At 51.8% G+C, this 20,908-nt stretch overlaps 1 protein-coding gene across 10 annotated transcripts in view; it reads right to left on the reverse strand.

Moving 5' to 3' along the window:
• Positions 1-1,267: 1,267 nt before the first annotated feature.
• The window catches only part of Tns1 (tensin 1), a 218,521-nt gene continuing 198,880 nt past the window's right edge, over positions 1,268-20,908 (reverse strand). For all 10 annotated transcript variants that reach the window (XM_031367908.1, XM_031367905.1, XM_031367910.1 and 7 more), the window contains 11 exons: positions 19,554-19,752; positions 16,031-17,100; positions 13,005-13,091; positions 12,147-12,278; positions 11,681-11,773; positions 10,850-10,927; positions 9,034-9,105; positions 8,671-8,839; positions 7,865-7,933; positions 7,473-7,505; positions 1,268-5,744 (listed from right to left, as the gene is read on the reverse strand). In XM_031367908.1, coding sequence (XP_031223768.1) covers positions 5,600-5,744; positions 7,473-7,505; positions 7,865-7,933; positions 8,671-8,839; positions 9,034-9,105; positions 10,850-10,927; positions 11,681-11,773; positions 12,147-12,278; positions 13,005-13,091; positions 16,031-17,100; positions 19,554-19,752 — 2,147 coding nt within the window. In that variant the 3' untranslated portion in view covers positions 1,268-5,599. The remainder of the gene's footprint in view (positions 5,745-7,472; positions 7,506-7,864; positions 7,934-8,670; positions 8,840-9,033; positions 9,106-10,849; positions 10,928-11,680; positions 11,774-12,146; positions 12,279-13,004; positions 13,092-16,030; positions 17,101-19,553; positions 19,753-20,908) is intronic.

A 20,908-nucleotide genomic window follows, 5' to 3' on the forward strand; every position in this document is an offset into this window, starting at 1 on the left:
TCCTATTTAAACTGTTATTCTCCCATAGCAAACAGATCGTCTCTTCCCCTTATTGTTACACGTTCCATTCCATTCCACCCATTTTTTGCTTTGTTTTGTTTTGTTTTTCAAGACAGGGTTTCTCCATGTAGCCCTGGTTGTCCTGGAACTCACTCTGTAGACCAGGCTGGCCTCGAACTCAGAAATCCGCCTGCCTCTGCCTCCCAAGTGCTGGGATTAAAGGCGTGCACCACCACTGCCCGGCCCATTCCACCCATCTTAAAAGAGGGTAGGAAGAGTTCAGGCAGAGAGAGCACCCATTGTCCACTGACCACTTGAGACCAGATCGGCCACCCAGAGCCCTAGGGTGGGGCCTGGGCATCAGGGCTTTTCAGCTAAACTGAGAACTGGGCATGGGATGACGAAGGGTGTGTACATATACTCTTTGCCTCTACTCCCAGATCCACACTCCACCCCCTCACCCTGTCCTCTCCTTGGTGGCTTTGCTGCAGCCTCCAGAACTGGCCTCTGACCATCCGCTGCCCTCCAACTCAGAGCTCCTGCACCCCAAGTCAGTCTCAGACTGTAGAAACTCGAGGTCACCACATATCTGTGCTTCTGAGTGACATCATATGATGATGCCCTCTCGACCTCCTCCATTTCAATGCCCAAGAGCCCAGCTCCCTCCCTGGGGAGCCAGCCTGATTGCCTATCACACCTGTATGACCCTAGGTATGACCATCGCTCACCAGGGCTAGTCTCTCCCTGAAAGCACTGACAGGCTTGATCTAGGAAGGGCCTAGAGGGGAGAGGTTCACAGCGTGGCTCTGACACTCTTTCTAGCGTCATGACTCTGGACAGGGGCCTCAGTCTTTTCATCTGTAGGATGGGCATGGGGACAGGCACACCTACTGGAAAAAAAAATGCACTCCTGTGCCTGCTGGTGTGCTCAGTGAGCATTTGTTCTCACTCTGAGAGGATAAGGTAACTTCTCAGAGTCTTGGTTTCCTCAGGAAGTAGGGTGTGATACTTGGCAGGCAGCAGGAAAGCAGGCACACTCCGTCCCCACCAGACAGGCTCTGCCTCTCCAGCTGTGTCCCTTGTAGGTGAGGATCAGCATATGGTCTGGGAGCCTGGGGTCCCTGAGAGGGGTCGGGGGCGGGGACGGAGCGCTGCTTGGGCTCCCAGAGGTATCATTGAAGACTCTCATATCTGGTGTTCAGGACAGACACCTCTTGCCCAGTGGAAGATCCCCCCAGCAGAGCCCAAACAAAGCTAGATCACAGCCTGAGTTTGTGTTTAACTTTATCATTTATAAAGCCATACAATGGATCGTGAGAGACCAAGCAGCTGTACAGAGGGGACAGCATCAGTGTACATACATTCATATCCAGAACACTTAGCATACATCAGGGTTTATACAAGGTGGCAGAGGCTATAGGCACAATGATACAAAATATAAAGTATATTTCCATCTATAAATACACAGCCGAGGGCTAGGGCAGGGGAGGGACTCTGGGTATGGGTTTCCCAGAAGAGAGCCTGGGAGGCATAGTTGGGATAATCAGGATGTGAGGAACTTCTTACATTTGATTTGGATGATAGAAGGGAAAAAAATAAGGAGATACTTCATGCACACCCCAATGTGCTCACACACATACGAGCCAAATGTGGGTCCTCAGGGAGGGCTGGGCTGTGAACACTGACACACGCTGAGTGTGTCGCACTTTCAGTGGCCTTGCTGCTGTGAGGGGCCCAGGTATGGAAAACAACCAAGACCCTCTAAGTTTTCAGCCATTTGAGGAGACAGGAGACAACAAGAAAGAGGTCCGCAGAGCCTCATCCCATGGGACTGGCCCCTCCATCATCAGCACTAAAACATGACTAATCTGAGGCCCATCAGGCCTCACCTCCTAGTTCTTCTCATTACTGGGTCACATAGAACCTGATATCCCTCCATCTACCACCTCCCACCTCGAAGTTCCCTAAAGAGATGGGCAGACCACGCACACACCCACACTTACACACACACACGCACATACATCCTGTCACCAAGGACCACGGAAACACCAGTCACAAGACCTTCAGCCAAGCCCTAAGTGCAGGGGTGGCCCTAGCTTTGGGTTCCAAGCTCTTCAGGGACCCAAGGCATGGAGGCAGGAGAGGGATGATTCCCTTGGATGGATCTCCCCAAGATCTGAAGCTGGGAAAAAGGGGGTCAGAAGTCCCAGGAGGTAGGATAAAGAAAACCCAGAGCTGGATGGATGCGGTTCATTCACTTGTCTCTCCTGCACTTCCTAGACAAGGACTCTCTCTCTCCTGAAAGCCCCTTTCTAGAGGGATGCACAGCCAGTGTCCTGCCGACACCCCCAGAGTGGGTATCCCTAGGGACTCTCCGAAGCCAGAGCATATCAGGAATCCTGGCGATCATGCCTGAGGCTATGTAAGCTGCCTGGAAGAGGTCAGATAAGAAGACTCAAGTGCCCCCTTTCAAACCTAAGATGTGAATTCTTTCCTAAAACATGGCTGGGCAAGCGAGTCGGGGGTCCACAGGAGCAACCTCAGTATCCAATTGCTAATTCTCCCACCCTCTATGTGCATCCTGTCCTAGCCCAGCCTTTCCCACTGATCCCCACCCCCAGAATCATTGGGGACTTCCCTAGGCTCCATCAGTGCCCCTCTCTGCCATCTCACCTCCAGATATCAGGGACGGTGAAGCCCCAGGCCAACCTTAGATCTTCTGAGTGGCCGGAGGCAGTTTGGACCTGGGCTGCAACTGAGGGGTCTTGTTAAGGACATCACCGGCCTTCACTGGCTGCCGTGTTCTCCTGTCTCCCCTCCCCCTCTCTCATTCCTGTTTAAGAGCAGACAACACTCTCCCCTGTTGGTATACAGACTCAACAATAAACAGCAACAAAACAGATCATTCACAAAAGAGCAATGGGTAAAAGTGCTCTTATCTAAAGGAAATCTTTGGCAAGAATACGGAGTTGCATACGGAGTGCTGTGTGTGTGCATGTGGTCTCTGTGTGCGTGGGAGTGTTCAGAAGCCCGGGTCTGTGAGAATCACAGTTGGGAAGGGGGCAGACAACAGTGTGGTCCCCACTGTAAGAACTGAGGCCCTTTCTCCACCTTTCTTTGAGAAAAGCCAAACTCTGGCATCCATTCGTCCTAGAGGCATGATGAGAAGGAGGCACCACCTGCTAGCATCCACCTCCCACCTCGGTCATTCGGTCATTCGGTCATTCATTCGCATGACTCCCACACACGGCTCGGGCCTGAGTGCAGCATGGGAAAGTGAAACCGTACATGAAGGCTGATCCCAGGGCAGGATAAAGAGGCTCTGACGTTTCTCAAAGGCTCAAGTGAACAACATTCCGGCCAGGAGAAGACTCCCCGGACTATGTGATAGGGTGGGGGCATTCACAAAGAACAGGATGAGAAATGGCTCCTTCTATCTTGGGGAGAAATAGGATTCATTAGGGGGATGAGGAAATGGGACATCCAGATCTTGCCTTGAATATCTCAGAAGGAAAGATACTTTGAAGAAGCTTGATCACTAAGCCCAATTATTCTTTGGGAAGTGGGGGCCCATGATCTCTACTCGACCTTCTTTCTAGCTCCTCGAACAATGCCCACACAGTCAAAGCTCCCTGGGGGAGAAAAAAACTCCAAGAGCTGCCACACCATGGCCATACACACCCAGATCCCCAAATACACACGGGCTCAGGCCTGTGGCGATGGAAGCAGCTGCCACGCTACACGATGCTGGCACCAGAGAATAAGGACCCAGAGTTGGAGCATGCCACCCCCCAAGCCCTAGATGTAGCCTAGGGAGGCTAAGGCCAGAGTTAAGGCCAAGGCTAGGCCTGGGCTGTTTGGAATATAAAGACCCCCTGCAGTTCAGGCTCTGCTTACACATTAGAGAAGAGATGGGAACGTTTGTGGCCAGGGACAATAAAGCAATAGGGGAAAACAAATAAATATTTCTTGTCAATTTACCTATTCTTTTTTTTTTAACCTTTTTCTTATATTTTTTATTAGCTTACAGATTCTATCAGTATGTCTCACTTATATATTATATATATTTATATATCAGTACAGTGCCACCCCTAGGGGCCCCCATGGGCTTAAATGGAGGCCTGAGCGGTGGCAGGGGCCTTCCCAACCCCGAAAATGGACCATAGGACCTTTGGCCTAAATTCATACCTTCTGTCCTCTGTCCCACAGGCAGCATGGTTCTGCTGGGGAAACTGAGGCCGAAGGGGAAACAGGGAAGCTTTGGTATTGTGGGAGGACCATGCAGTTCTCCAGCAGCATTCCCAGAGGTGCTCTGATGTCACCCTGAGCAGCCCAGCCAGAGGGTGTCTGCAACAGTCAGATTCCAAAACACTTACAGAGAGGAAAAATGGGGGGCGGGCTCTCCCAGGTGCCTTAGGCAGGACTTTGGGAAGTAGGCTCCTGGGATAAGCCAACATGAGGACCAAATGGACAGGATAGGTCAGAAAGGCACTGCCCCCCGTCCCCCAGTAGGCTTCAAGCAGACGAGCAAGTGCAAGGCTAGTGCTGGCCCACGAATTGGGCTGAGGGAAGGGAGTAAGGCAGTCCTGGGCATTGTCAGTACGCATGCCCAACGCATCGTGTGCCCCACAGCACAATGCGCATGTCCAACTCACCGGGAGCCCCACAGCGCAGAAAAGATGCCATCCTTCCTAACGAGTTTGTTTCCCAAGACTGTGGGCATCACCTCTTCCTCCAAGGCAGCTTCAGTCTCCAGGAGACAGATCAGCTATAATGTTGCAGGTGACCATGCCCTCTGTACCAGACAGAGTCGCTACAGAAGGCAGGCTGGGGCTCCCCAGGGTCACTAGAGGACAGGTGCACAGAAAACTCTGTACCCATAAGCTACACTCCCGGCAGGAGGCAGCTTGTCATCCGTCCTGGGACCCTGCCACCCTATAGCCCTAGCCTTCTTTGGACAGTGTGTATATATGTGTATCACAAGGGACACAGACAAGCAGAGCTGTTTGTAATCTGAGCTGAGTGGCCACAGGCAGGTATCGATCAGCGCGTGGGGGCACACTTATACCCCCTGCAACAAGGAGTCAGAGCAAGCACAGACCGTGGGTGCCTCGGGTGAGCAAAATGTGAAAAAATGACATCCCTGCTTGATGTCATACTCTGGCCACCAGTGACCTTTTACCTCCAGAGAAGAAGCCTCAGTTGGAGTTCTTCTCTCAGAGCAGGAGGGTTGGGGAGAATGAGCTTTTCCATTGCTCCATGAAATATGGTCCCCCAAGGAGGCCTGTGTGTTCCCCGTGGGAGCTCAATTCTCTCAGAGGGGGAGGGCCCCCAGTTAGCTGGAGAGGCTTTGGGGGGGTGGCTTCCATCTATACAGGGGATTCTGAGTGCCTCTCTTCTTCCTTCTTTCCTCTTCCTCCTGCTCCCCTCCCCCCTCTGCAATTCACTTCCTTCTCCCAGCATTGCACTTTCTTCTCTCCTTCTCCACGGGCGACCCAAAGTCCTTGTTCTGGATTTAAGGTGGTCAGGATTCACAGACCCCCTCCCCGCAAACCCCATCCCCAATGCCCTAGCCTTGGGCAAGGGCTCCAGGTTTCATTCATCTCTTCTGGCCAGCACTCAGCATGACCTTGGAGACAAAGTTGACAATGGCAGACGCAGGCTGGTTGGGGTCAAGCTCTGCGAAGAGGTGGCAAGCGTTGTCTGTGGTGCTGCCCTGCTTCCGGGCCACGAAGCCAAAGAGCCTATGGGGGTGGGAAAGGATACCTATGTAAGGAACCTGGCTCTCGAGGGCAAGCCGTCAGGAAAGCATGCCTCTGGCCAGCCTGTCTTCTCCAACCCCGTACCTCTCCAAACATCTAGAACTGGGGCTAGCTCTTTAAAGCCAAGTCCTGGGGACAGTGCCTTGCTTTGTTTCATGGCAGGTGACATTCCCCTGGGGAGCAGGGGTGGAAGATGGGTTTGAGTAGCAAGACTTGTTAGAAAGGCTGCAAGGAGACTGCACAGGGGGCAGGATGAGTCCCAAGAGCTCTTTGGGGCTTTTTCTCAGCCCTACCCCAACCCGAGGATTACTACAGGACACGCTTGCTTCCTAGGTGGTCAGAGAGACAAAGGATAGTCCTGGCCTCCCCAACTCTACCTCTCCCTCCCTCCACCTCACCCACCTCCTCTCTGTCTCTGTCTTTGTCTCTGTCTCTCTGTCTCTCTGTCTGTCTCTGTCTCTCTGTCTCTCTCACTCTCTCTCTCTCTCTCTGTCTCTCTCTCTCTCTCTCTCTCTCTCCACATACACACACACACACACACACACACACACACACAACCTCCTGGCTCTGGACACTGAGAAGCCCTGAAAATAGGATGGATAAAGAAACCCCACATCTGTCCCCTGCCCCCTCCACCACCAATGGGAGTGACCCAGCAATCTCTCTCCCTCTCTGCAAAACAGAGTTAAAAATATGAGAGCAGAGAACAGAATGTGAGCTCAGGGCCCCTCCCGGGCTGCATGTTGCTAATTAGAGAGAGATGGGGAAATCAGGACAGCTGGAAATGCCAATGGAAACCCCTCAGCTGGGTATGCATGGCACCCACAGCTAAAATTAGCCAGGCTGGCTTCTGCCTGCCTGTGTGTGTCTGTGCAAGCATATACAGACAAACACTCCACTCACACCTGTGCACAGGGACACACAGCAAATGCATATTCACATGGCACGCACGTGCATATGATGAGGAAACACACACATACATGTACACACACACACACACACACACAAGCCCTGTACTTCAAACAGCTTTATTCTCCCGACTCTACTGCAGGACCTGAAGCTCTGTGATAATAACCAGGAGATGGTCAGGGCAGTTCTCTCTCCAGGCTGACCGACTTATAGCATGATATGTTGATCCCAGCAGAGGGAGGGGCATCTCTGAGTTCCCAGAGGAGAAGCAAATAGGCCTTTCTGCCTCTCTCCGCCAGGATAGACACCCAGCCAATTGTGCTTGCTCTGAACATAGCCATCTGACCCACTGGAAAACTCTGGCCTGTCTACCTGTCTGGCTGTAGCATGAAGAGATTCAGTGGCATGGGAAGGCACAGGAATATGAGGTCCTTTTTGATTCTATGAAGCTCTCAGATTCCTTCGATTCCTTTCCCTCTGGAGTAGATCCCTAGCTGGTTCTCTCTATTCCCAAGCAAGGTGCTCTCTCTTTGGCCCACTCTGGGTACTTCTGGCCTCTATTTTTTTTTATTCAACAACTTTCAACAACTAAGTAGTCTTTCTTTCTACAAATCCTTCAGACTCCATGCCTAGACACGTCTTAGTTAGCATGAAGATGCAGGCTATATTCTCTTTCTCTTCATCTCAGAGGACTTGGCACACAGGCCCTTATCAGACCCCTGGCCTAGAGCCCAGCCCTGTTCCCACTTTCCCCACAGAGTATAATGGCCAAGCAGCTGGGTGCAGGGGAAGCTCACTTACTTAGCAGGGGCGCCTCCCTCTGTCTTCATCCACCTGTGGAGAAAAAAATGCCCACAGTAAATCAGTTGTCTCTCTCGGAGCCCTGCCAGGCGAGGGCAGAGGAGCCCCCATTCAAGGAGACACAGCCCCTCAGGTCACACGGAGGGTAATCCAAGTGGAGAAGATGCTGCAGCCCTCTTCCCATGTGGAGAGGAGACAGCAGAGTAGGTAGAAGTGAGCAATGAAGTCTATGGGGAATCACCAGGGCTGGGGAGGAGACTCAAGCGGTTGCTATGGTAATTGCTCTCACTGCCCAGGACACACCAAAGCGGTGGCTAAAGCAAGAACACACAGGCACACAATACACACACACTTCAGGGTGTATAGAGAAAAGGTGGCTAGAAGACACTTACTTTCTTTCTTGTGGGTCCAGGTCACAGAAGGTGACAGTGTTGAGGGGGTAGTGTCGTCTAAAGAAGAGCCTGTGACAAAGATATCAGAGGGCCAGAGTGAGTGTGGGAGTAACTGCTTTGTCACACCTGCCATCAGCTAGCTGCAGGTCAAGCTGTCTTCCCATTACTGCATCCATCATGGGTTCACAAAGCCTCTTCTTACAAATATGATGGCCCGAGATCCTTATACCAGGACATAAGCCCCACATGGGAACACAGAGATGCGGCACAGGAACATGTCCCACATGCCCTGACTGCTAGGAGCTGGGGAAGGAACTGGTGCCAAGAAATGATAAATGGGGAACTCTGGAAGGGAAGGGAATGGGCTGGAGAGGTGGGGAGAGAGAGAGGGAGAGAGGGCACAGTGTGAAAACCTCTACTATTAAGATCAAGGCCTTTTCTTCAGCTGCATTATGTGTGCTCAAAGCAGGCCACTCTTTAGAAGTATAGATGGATGGGTAGATGTATGTTGGATTAAGGAAGGAATGCATACATGCACACATACATGTATGAATAGTTAGGTGAGTGGCTAGATGGATAAATGGATGGATGCAAGGGTGGATAAGTTGGTGAATGTATGGATAAGTTGAGGAATAGGTGGGTGGATAGATGATAGATAGTTGAGTAGGTGGGTGGATGGACAAGTGGGTGGGTGGAGGATAGATGGGAAGGTGGATGGATGCATAGGTGTACAGGTAAGCAGTGGGGACAGGGATAGCAAGAACATGAATAAATGCATAAAGGGGGGCTGACGGAGGGGGGCTTACTTTCTTTGATTGTCAGTCAGTGTGATGCCTTGGGCAGAGACCTTGAAGTGAACAATGGTGGCAGCTGGTGTGGGGTCAGCAGCCAAAGTCTCAGATGTGGCTTTGGAAATGGCCTGCGGCCCGGTGAGTGACTCCATATCCACCGAGTTGATGAAGAGCACATTGCAAGCTGGAAGAAATGGAGCAGAGAGAGTCACAGGGGCTAGAGTGGGTGGGGACAATCCCTCTGAGCCACCGTGCAGAGGCAGGTGCAGACAGAAATGGAATCCGACAGAGAATTCCAGTTTGCACCTGCGGGAGGGGACAGGGCAGGGGGTGGGACAAACAGGTCCGGGCATCAGTCCTATCTCAGGTGCCACTTACCTGCTCCTTGCTTCAGCAGGTCAGTGGTTGAGTTGGCAGGGCCTGAGCTATCTTTTGATTCATCTGTGGGGTCTGAAACAAAAATTCAATTAGTAATTAAAACCCTACAGTAATTTAAACGAGTCTGGCTGGGCCTGAGGCAAGCACTGCACATGCTTCCTGCAATAGATCCTCTTTTACAGTGGGCCTTGGCAGTCAGTGATGTGTATATAAGATGATACCACGGCCCCAGCACGTTGCTGGGACACTCCAGAGTCCAGCAGAGTCGGGCTCAAATCCCCACCGCAGTCAGTAACTGCTAAGCGTTTATGAAATGATGATGACAGCCAGGTGGTGGTGGCGCACGCCTTTAATCCTAGCACTTGGGAGGCAGAGGCAGGCGGATTTCCGAGTTCAAGGCCAGCCTGGTCTACAGAGTGAGTTCCAGGACAGCCGGAGCTACAGAGAGAAACCCTGTCTCGAAAAAAAAAAAAAAAAGAAATGACGATGACAGTGATGGTGCCCCTGGATCTCTAGAAACCCAGCATGTGATAAAAAGCAATGGGGGATGGCGGGCATTTCATTTTACACCAGTGTGTCTCTGTATGAACCAGTGAGTGACTGAATCCAACACAGCACAAGCTATCACATTGAGATGAGTTAGAGTCGAGTGATAGGTGTAGTGAGCAGCTCGATTTTACCAGCACACAATATGCACAATATGTGCAACATACACCACTTTATAGGCCACGTAGAGCATGTGTTTTCAACTGTACTTTAACAAGAAACTTTTAAAGATGGCAGAAATCGGAATGTGGCATGTGCCTTTAATCCCAGAACATTGGGGACTGAGGCAGAGTATTGTGACAGCCTGGTCTTTATAACATGGGGTTGGGGGCATTTAAAAAAAAAAAGAGGAGGAGGAGGAGGAAAGGGAGGAGGAAGGAGAACTGAGGGATGCTTGTATCGGTGCTTCTACACTTTGTTATACAGGTGCATTACGGTACAGATTTCCGGGCCTAGTCTGCAGCTGTATTGCATTGCTTTCTGATCTTTGGGGCTTGACCCTGGGTCCCACACATGCAAGTAAGTGCTCTGCTGCATCTGTCTGTGGCTACATCTCAACTTCTCCTTTTGTCTTTTTATTCTGAGATCTCTGTGTTGCCCAATGGAACCTAAACTCACCCTGCAAGCCAAAGCGGGTCTTGAACTTGTGATCTACCTAGCTCAACCTCCTAAATTGGTCAGGCCAAAAGTCTGAAGCCCCAGACTTGGCTCCGACCCAGAGGTTCTTACAAATTCGAAAGTATCTGCCTTTTAGCAAGTTCCCAAAAGCAGCAGCTTCAGGCGCTGTGGTCTGAGACGTGCCAGTTTATATGATTTAAATATTAACCAGTTTTTCTAAGTTCCATGCAAATATAATTGAATTAGTGTCTAAATTATGTGGTTACAATGTTATTGAAGTTGCATTTGAACCTTTAAGCTAATAATGTTGGTCAATAGTTATTAATAATTCAATGTGTCAAGCCGGATGAATAGACATGGTCAACTGACACTCGAAGTCTGTCTTATGTACCAGGATATAATCCTGTGTCCTCTCCCCCGCTTCTCAGCTCTCCCCTGGGATGAGGCCTGTCCTGAGAATTCAGTGTGGATTTTTTAAACCACCAGAACAATCTGGCAAATCAATTAACTGGTGTTCTTAGAGTTAAGCTTTTTAATGAACATTTCCTTCCCCCTCCCCCATTTTTTAATAGACAATGTGGGAGGGGGTCCCCTGTATCATCTCTGACCCTGGCTCCATTCTGGACAGACAGCATGAGGGGATATATCCTACCTCGGCTTGGAATGACCAGTTTACAGGGCAGGGCCAGTGGGATGACGGAGTGCTGATAGACCAGGGCAGAAAGGGAACCTGTGGGGAGAGACAAGCAGGCAGAGTGACTAAGAGAGACTGGAAAATGGACAACTCCACGTCATCCCAGTATCTGCCCAATGTTTTCTTTCTGGTAGTGTTAGGGCTCAAACCTGGGACCTGAGCCCCATCCCAGCCTCCTGCTTTTTCGTCACCACCCCACTTACTCACCCCAGCAACAGAATTGAAAACCTGTCCCCTTTACACTGGGAACTAGCAGGGAACCTAACTACTTCCCTAGACAGCCCATGTCCCCTAGGTCTTTCTAGGTCCAGAACCCCCATCAGAACAGTGCAGTAGGAAAACTGTGACATCAAATCTCAGCTCTGTTGCTTATCTAGGGAACTTAAGTGGCACTTACACAGTCTTCATGTGCAAAACGGGGAGAGTGACAGCTACCAGGCAGGACTGCTAAGGCATCAGAATAACATGACAACTAGATAGTGACTTCCACATAGTAGGTGGCCAAGAAAGACAGCTGTCCTTACTGCTGTTATTTTAATGGACTGGCAGTCCATCAACTGAGCAGAACAAATACAGAAAGGGAACTGGCAGAGAGGAGGAGCCACAGTACACAGTATGTAACTGAAAAGTGTGGCTGGGTTTCAATAAAACTTTATAAAAACAGCAGTTGTTCCTTCCTTTTGCCAAAGCCACACCCAGGAGGACTGGCAGCAGCAAGATAGAAAGAACTTGTGTCAGACACCCCTGAGGACTGGAACAGACAGCGGAATGACAAGCCAGGATGCTCACCAAAGTTTGGCTCATTGGGACAGCCTTTGAGTTTGACTCCTCTTGGCCCCGTCTCGATCAGAAAGTGCCTCACCAGCTCATGGGTCATGTCTCCTTGATTGAAGAAAGAAGAAACAGAATTGGTCACTCACTGTTATAGCACCCTCCCGGCCACCCCCCCGACACTGTCTCGTGACTTCCGCGGTGTATCGGATGAGATGGGAGAAAGGGAATACTGAGACAAGGTGGCCAGAACCCCGTGGGATGGAGGATCACCATTCACTCCCCTTCCTTCCATCCATCCTGGAAACACCTCGCACGCACACACCAAGTCCCAAAGGTCTGCTATCACCAAAACCACCGCTCAGTCTCCCGGGGCTTCTCAGGGCCCAGCCCTGCTGAATTAGGACCCTGTTCAGTACCCAACGGTCTGAAGAAAGCAAGAATCCCCAGCCATGGCCCCAGCTTGGCGAGGAGACGGCTGTACCTTTCTTGCCCTGCTGAGAGATGGTTGGAGGGGGTGAGGACACTTTCATGGCCAGCCCATAAGCCCCTCTGAAAGAGTGGCTGTCCCGGATGATGAAGGCCCCTGGCTCCTGATCCTTCAGGAGTGCGATGGCTGAAAGGAGAGAATACAGAGAGAAAAGCCATCGAGAAACCATCAGCACCGACTTAGCTTGAGTCCCTTGGGCCCGGAGGACTCTCTCCCCTCTCCAGGTGACATTCTTTGATGTCACGATGTAAGGAGGCACTCCTGCGGGCCCTCCTGTACCAAGCAAAGCACATGTCTTGGATGATGATGACCAGAGACACCCAATGTTGGAGGCCATGCTATCTGCAGTCCTTACTCAGCATGGCCTCACAATGGGAAGCAGACAGTATGGGAATGGTGACTGGAACTGGTCTGTAACTTCATTTACAAAAGGAGAGTGAACCTGTATGACCTCCTTGCTGGTCTTTATCCCATAACCAGACATCCTGGAGTGAGTTTCACCTTCAGGCCTAATTCCAAACTTGGTTTTGTTTATTTTTTCTGAATAACAACATCATCATCATCATCATCATCCATCATCATCATCCATACCATAGTTTCAGATGCTCTTGGCTGGCCTTTTACTTTGCCTGGGAAAACCAAGGCTTTGCTAGACCCCTCTAAGGCTCTGCTCCTGACACCCCTCTTCTACACAGGTTTTTCCTATCTGTCTTTGATCCCAGGCTCATCTCTGGAACCACCACCTACTGCAAAAAAGGAATGAGTTCTCTTGCTCAAGGCAGACATGGAGAGCAGGAGTCCATGATGTCTTCCAATGGACCACTAAGCCAACAATGACATCCCCCAACTCACCCTGCTCTCTGGAGATCTCAGGCTTGTACCAATACTTGGAAGTGTCCTGGACAAACTTCACTTTAGCCCGTGTCTCTGGACTATTGTCTAAGGGAAGAAACAAAGGGAGTTTTACAGATGAGTTGCATGATCCCCAAGAAGTTGACACCCCAACACCCAGAACCTACAAAAGTGGTCTCATTGAAAAGAGGGTCCTTGCTAATACAAATTTAGACAAAGGCATGCCAGACTGGGATGAGCCCTCATCCAATCAGACTAGTTTCTTTCAAGGTGGAAAAGAGACAACAGACACATGGGGACTGTACCAGGTGAAAATGGGAACATCTGTAAGTCAAGAGACACAGGAGTATAGAGAGGGTCTGAAAATGGTACTCTGTCAGAGTCCCTGCCAACATCTGGGTTTTGACCTCTGGCCTTTGCTATGGCAGAATTTACTTCTATTATTCTAAGTCTACAAGTGTGTGTCAGCCCCAGAAAAATAAACTGGAAAGCTGGATCCTCAAACACCACAGATCATGGCGGGAAGTACCCAGCAGCCCTCTCCCACAGTCAGCCTCCGGCCAGCCACAATCACTGCCTGGCCATTCTGTGTTAAAGGACCTGGTGAGGCATCCATCGAGCTGGTGAAAACCCCTTCCCCACCCCATTCCCTGCACCTAGAAGATTCTGAGCACATCTTCCCCACTTCCTTCCCACAGGTTGTCACCTCTCTAGTCCCTTCTCCTCAGTCTACCATCTATGAGCAAGGGCAAGAAGACCCACGCCTTTCTCTGTGGCCCATCCCCTTAACCCCACACTGAAAATGGCATTCTACATAAGTAGGGTCCCGAGTCCCTCCTATCCTCCAACATCTTGACCAGGGAGTGGCCAGCACTCTAGTGGTCATCTACAGGGTTTCACACACAGCCAGATGATATCCCCATCCAGGGACTTTGTAGACCATAGCCTCTTTCTCGGAATATAACATTATAGAGGGGTTTGGACAAGACTGAGTACAACGCCAGCATTTCCCTGGAACTGCTGAATGTGCCAGGCTCCCTTCCTCCTCCTCTCAGTGCAGGGCCTATCGATGAGTGTTATTGAACCTAGTCCTTTATCTTATCTTTGTGCTCTGAGCCTCCGAGCTCAACCTTGGTTCGTTATAAAACGTCTAGCAGATCATTGTGAATTGTAACTACTGAACCACACGGTGGACACTTAGTCTTGTAGTCTTGTTTCCAGTAACACTTTCATCCTTTGGCCCAAAGCAGGAAAAAGCAAAGGGGCCCTGAAGAAGAAGGAAAGGGGAAAAAAATCCACTTTCACAGTTCCTACCGTTCTCTGTGAGAGAGAAGCAGGGGACGCAGTGTCGAGGGTGCAATAGTTAGGAGAGAAGGAGGCTGCAGTTGCAGCTAAGAACCCTGGTTCTCATGAGCACCTGGGCTCCATCTCCAGTGGCCTGAGGGGCCTGAGCTCCTTTCCCAGGCCTGGTGGCTAGAGAATGCATCTGCCGCAGGCGCCTGACCCTCCTCTGAAGCTCAGCCATGGTTGATCTAGGAAGCTGTCAGAGGCGACTGCAATCCTGTGTGTCTTCCTGTGTTGACTCCAAAGGCTATTTTAAGTAGGCAAGATGGTGGGAAACAGGAAGTGTCCTAACTCCTAGAAACTTGACATCCTTCAAGGATCGGGGCTGGGAACCAGATGTCCCTAGTAGGCGGCAGGAAGCAGGGGAGTGCAGGGTCACTCTAAGTGTCCCAGCTTGGAAGGACCTGGGAAAGACACAGGACACAGAGCCTGAGTGCCTTCGGTCCACCCCAGGCTGTTGATAATTTTCTGTATCTGCCTTGGATACAGGAAGCTCTGGGGTCTCTCTGCACATAGGGTCTGGTTGGGAAAATGTGGATCACCTGAAGCTTGAACTTGTTTGTTTGGAGAATGAATAGCCTCCATGGCAGCAAAGACCCCAAGAGTAGACTTGGGTGAAGAACTTAGCCTGTGGGAAGCAAGTCTGTTTAGACTCTGCTGTGCGAAAAAACATCTCACCCTTCGCCTTGACTCTGTCCCACCTGCCCATCTGGCCCACTGTTCACTGATGTTTGGGGCTGACAAATGGTATAGTGGTCAGCAGAGTCTCACAGTTCTGATAAGCTATACTCTCTCTCAAAATATGAATATATGCTGAAGATGTTCCCATCATGCACGTATGTGTGTATGTGTGTATGTGTGTGTGTGTGTGTGTGTGTGTGTGTGTGTGTGCGCGCGCGCGCGCGCGCGCGCGTGCGCGCGCGTGCGTATGCATGTGTATGCACGTGCCACAACCTGCATGTAGAGGTCAGAGGACAACCTTGGGTGTCACTCCTTGCCTGCCACCATGTTTGAGGCAGGGGCTCTTGATCGCTGTTACATATGCCAGGCTAGCTGACCTATAAGCTTCTGGGGAATGTCCTGTCCCCGCCTCCTATCCCGACACAGGAGTACCTGACTGTAAACACACACTCCTGCGTTCAGTTTTTACATGGGTCCTAAGGATCCAAATTCAGGTCTCATGTTTGTGCAGCAAGTGTTTCACCCAGTGACCCATCTCCTCTGCTCCCAGAACACTCCTCTGGGGACAGTATGGGCCTGGATTGGAAGTCGGCTCAGCCACCAGGTAACTGTACAATGACTGCCAATAAGCAATAGGAACTCCGTGAGCCTTAGAGTGTTCCTGTATAAAACAAGGATAACAATTCCTACTTCTACAGTGGGTGGGAGGACTAAATGAGTCCTTAGCTGAGGCTGCCACACAGCATGTGCTCAATAGGAGGCTGTGACAGTGACAGCCATCCAAACGACAGACTCTTCCCTCTTATTATTCTGTCCTCTTCAACTGGCACACCGTCATCACAGCACCCCTATGCTAGCCACGCTTTAAAGATACAGCCTCCGCTACAGGCAAGGAACTCAGGCCTACGAGTCCATGACCCACCCACAGCCATCTGCTGAGGGATGGCTGGGACAGACATCCTAACTTTTGGGCAAGTAGAAATGTAAGAGAAGAGACAGACCTGGCATCGAGTATTTGGAAAAGTCCGGAAGCGTATGAGAGAAGGAGACGGTGCTGCTCCCGCTGGGACTGGCCATGCCATTGGCGACAGGCGAGGAGGACACTTTCCCATTGATGGTGGCATAGTTGGGGAGGCTGCCTGCCCGGTCTCCCACTGACATTCTCCGCTTCTCTGGTAAGGCTGGTGTGGGGCTCCCCTGCCGGAAGGCAGCTGAGTCTGGCGAGGGTGAAGTGGCAGGGCTGCTCAGGCCAGGGTAGTAGGCAGGAGAGACAGGGAATGATGGTGTGGAAGGAGCCTGGTAGCCAGAGGCACTGCTTTGCCGGGACAGTGTTGGTCTTCGGTCCTCAGGGGTAGAGTAGCCACCATAAGCTGCATGCCGGTCCAAGCTGGGGCTTCCAGGAACCACAGATCCAGACCCACCCAGGTGCCGGCCCAAGTTGGGGCTCCCGGGGCTAATAACTGCATTGCCATGGAGACTGGAGACCAGATTCCCTTGGTGGGCCCCGGGGTGTCGGCCCAGGCTTGGGCTTCCAGGAGTGGTGACCACACTGCTGTGGAGGCCTGGAACTTGATGGCTTCCCATTGGGTGCCGGCCCAAGCTGGGGCTTCCAGGAGTGGTGACTGCACTGGCTGGGTGGCCAGAAACTACATTACCATGGAAACCTGGACCAGATGGACCCATCACCTGCCGGTGGCTCAAACTGGGACTACCAGGGGCAGCCATGGTGGGGTTGATGGCCCGCTGACCAAAACCAGGACTAGGTGGAGTGTTGGTACCCACTGTCCTATGCCGTGCCTGAGGGCTCCCAGGTACCATGTGGACGCCGGCCGCACTGAACTGTGGCTGGCCTTGGCTTTCTGGAGAAGAGCTGAATGGTTGAAGAGAGTAGTCAGGGCTGCTGTAGCTGCTGCCACCCACAGGGACCGGCGAGGAGCTCTGATAACTCAGTGCTGCAGGGCTCGGCTGCCCCAAGCTGCCTGAGCGGATGCTGGAGTCCAGCATGGGCTGGATGGGTGTCCGGGGACCCTGGTCACTGCTCCCCGCTGATGGGAAACTGCCCACGGAAGTGCTAGAGAGAGAGAGAGAGAGATGACAGGTAGAAAGGTCAGTGTGTGATAAAGGGTGGGCTTCGGCTGAGTGGCCAGCATCCTTCAACCACTAAGAACAGTAAGAGTTCCACTCAGTGAAGAGGAAGTGGGGGCTTTTAGACATCCCATAATGGAACCATCAAAAGAAGAAACAGCGGGTCAGAGAGATTAAGGAGTAAGTTCAGCATCACAGGGGTCTAAAAGGCAAGCAAGCTTTCAATTCAGCTGCATCTGACTCCAAAACCCACACTTTCTTTACTGACCCACCAACCATAGCAAAGCCATCACTAAGGAAACTAAAGGCAGCTGTCCTACTGGTAAGCCCTTAGCACCACAGAAACTCAATGGAGATGGGCCAATCACTTGGCTCTCTTCCTATTAGGGACCAACTGGACTCCATTTCTCTGGGTGTTTTATCATTTCCTCGGAGTGCTAAAATTGGCCTTTCATTCCTGGGTGACTCCAAAAAGCAAAGAAAAAAATCACATAGGGTAGTACCCCAAATTAGGAGATTTCAGGTCATTGGGAAGTCTATCTTTAGCACACACCTCCAAAATCCAGTCACTAACGGCACAAGCATGAGGCTCCTGTTTAGGCACAAGCTGGTAAACCCAGGACTTGGTTCATGTATGTGATGGAACGGAACAAGATTGCCCAGAGACCAGGGGAAGCAGCCACGAGAGGGAAGTGGCAAGCAGCGGATGCTTCGCAGCCCCAGGGAAAGAAAGGTCTTTACAGAGCTAGGGTCCCAGATAGAAGAGGCTATACTGTAGGACCAGCAAGAGACAGGGACGGGGAGAAGGCCAAATGAACATTCTGTAGATAAACTAGACTGTGATGGGGGGGAGCTGCAGCAGGCTACACCATGCTGCGCAGAGGCAAAGGACGGTAATGAGAGTGGGGGTCCTGTGGTGGGGCTCTGGAGCATCTGGAAAGAGCCAGCGGAGTGCAGAGGCGGTATGAGGAAGAAGCCAGGGGAATGAGAGAACCTGGCTCCTACCAACACTCCACCCCTGGCACAGGTGGCCTTCACCTTGTAGGGAGGAAGGAAGGTGGACTGAGTGTAAGTGTGCACCATGAAGGGTTGAAAACCAGGGTCCAGTGGGAACGTCTCTGCTCATCTTTTGGCAGCCTGAGCAGAGCTCGGGGCTGGGCCAGTGTGGATGTGAGCAGCAAACTGACCCCAGCAAAGGAGAAAAGCAGGAGTCTGGAGGCCATGCAGATCCCAGCTCCCAGGACAGCAGGCTCCAGGAGAGACAGGGGGCAGGATCTCCCCTGTCAGGGAGACTTGTATTTAACCAGCTTTGTCCTCCCCTGCGGGGCGGGGCGTTCTGCCTCTAGACCTAGCCCAAACCCATCTCAACCTCTCTCTCCCTGTGTCGCTTTCCCACCATGACACAGGGTCGTGCTCTCACCACCCATCCTCGAAGCTTCCTGTGCACCCCAAGCAGGGATTCTTCTGAAGGGCTGTCCTCTCCTACCCAGCCCTGGGGATCCCAATCACTCCCTGCCTGGCTCTCTCTCCGATGGATCCCAGTAGCATCTATCCATCAAGATGCATCTCCCTGGTGGGTTCCATGCTCTGAGCTGCCCTCCTGCCTACATCATGCACCCGGGTCCTCTGTCCCTCTGAGTTACACCTTCATCCCAAGGCATCCTGCCATCCTTCTGGGCTCCTGCTGCACAGCACCATCCTTTAAAACACACACACACACACACACACACACACACACACACTTCCCTGGGGAGAAGTAACTGCCCCTGCTTTGTGCTCCTGGTACTCTGTTTCTGGTCCATGCTATACACAGGTAGCTCCTGTCTATGTACATCACTCAGGCCTGGGGAATGGAGAGAGAAAGAGAGAGAGGGGAGAGAGGGAGAGAGGGAGAGAGAGAGAGGGAGAGAGGGAGAGAGGGAGAGAGGGAGAGAGGGAGAGAGGGAGAGAGGGAGAGAGGGAGAGAGGGAGGGAGAGAACGTCCAGACACATACACCTGTAGGTTGAAGCCTGTTTCTGCTACTGCTCAGCTACGGCCCCTTTGAGCCTCAGTTGCCTCTTCTGAGAAATGGGACTAGCAAATCTTAATTCTTAAGACTGAAGCAGAAAGCAGATGACAGCCCGCCCGCCCGGAGGTTTGAGGAAGGCAGCCTGTTGCCTGGGGTGGGGCTTCCTGCGCATTAGAGATTATAGGAGCTTAACAACAGGAAGGACTGCTCACTGGTCTCTTTCACTCAAGTGGAATGAAGCACTGCCTGGGAGCCCTGCTCATCACTCCCTTAAGCTGGATGCTTAGAAATACTCTGTCCCTAAGCCTGGAGAAAGAAAGTGCCCTCGAAGTGTAGCAATCTCCATGAGATCTTGCTCATCCTCAGTCTAAGCAGATCCCAGAGGCCTCAGGCCCAGATTCTCACCCTGTGCACCCCATTCCCGGCTTACCTGTCAGCACTGAGGATGGGGCTGCTTGTGGAGAGGGGGCTGGGGGAGACAAAGGAACCCCCTGGGGTCCCGTTCCTCAGGGGTGTCTCGTGTCCATAGGCATGAGCAGCTGGTGCACTGAAACTCTTCGGCTCAACGTCCTGAGCTCGAGGCCCTGCCACTGCTGTCCTCGCCACAGACTCCACATAGCTCCGGGCCTCTAGAAGGGAAGAGACAAAGAATGAGCATAGGTATGGTAGGAGTCCACCCACCCTACCAGGCAACAGAGCATCTCCAGAGTCCAGCCTGAGAGAGAGACAGCATGGAAACCCTCCCCAGGATACTGGGGTGCTTTACTGAGGCTCCTGCTTGTCCTTACTCCCTAGCCTGAGGTGAGCTTTAAGGAGCACTGGCTTTCTGAAACCTCTGCTTCTCTAGGCTCTGCTTCTGCAAAGGGCCTCCAGCTCTTTCCCCTAAGAACCCGGATGCCCGTCCAAGGCTGGCCTCCCCTTTGAATCCTTATTTCTGCCCAGTCCTATCCAGATTCCCACATGCTCAGGCTTCTAGAGCAGCCCCGAAACCATCACCTTCATCCATATCTCAGGATAGCACCTAGCTTGCTCATCAAGCAATACCCAGTGCCAGCTACTGCACAATCAGCAGCCCCTTCTTGCCAAGACACCCCGCCCACGTCTGCACAACACACTCAACATTCCCCAGAAGACTGATACGGAGAACCCCATGCCCGGGTGGAGCCAGACATTCCGTGTCCACTATGGTACAACTGACATGCCAGGCCCCTGTACAGATGGGTTTCATGCACAGTATCCCCCAGCTCGTGTTCAGAGTCACATTAGTGACACAAAGGCCATTTCACAGATGATGAGACTAAGGCCTGAAGAGTAAAATGACTAGGCATGTTAGACCCAGGCTCCCACAACCTCAGAGGCCAGCCCTGAAATCAGTCCCATGCAAATTAGACCAAGGATCAGTGTTCTGGGCTTCTCCAGGGACATTATCATATGGAGGGGGTGGATGTCATTGCTACAACCTAGAATCCTGCCACCATCTTTGTTGCCCCAGAGGGACAAGATCTGAGTACAACTGCCTAGCTGCCACAACCATAAAATTCACCAAAGCCAGCCAGGGAAATGCTGCCAACCTGGGAGAGCAAGGCCCTGTAGCCCTTGAGGGCTAGGACTAGGGACCTAAGTAGGAGAGTCCCTCCCTGGGTTCCTCAGGACAGGTGGATGAAGGAAAGTTGAGACAAGTAAGTAATAGCTTGCTCCCTCAACTGGAGGAAAACCTGGCTTGGGAAGGAGGGAGTTACCTGGGGTGCTGAGACCACACTCCATAAGAGGTTCCCCACCATCCAC

The sequence above is a fragment of the Mastomys coucha genome, unplaced genomic scaffold (genome assembly GCF_008632895.1).
Source record: "Mastomys coucha isolate ucsf_1 unplaced genomic scaffold, UCSF_Mcou_1 pScaffold14, whole genome shotgun sequence".
Taxonomy (NCBI): Eukaryota; Metazoa; Chordata; class Mammalia; order Rodentia; family Muridae; genus Mastomys; species Mastomys coucha.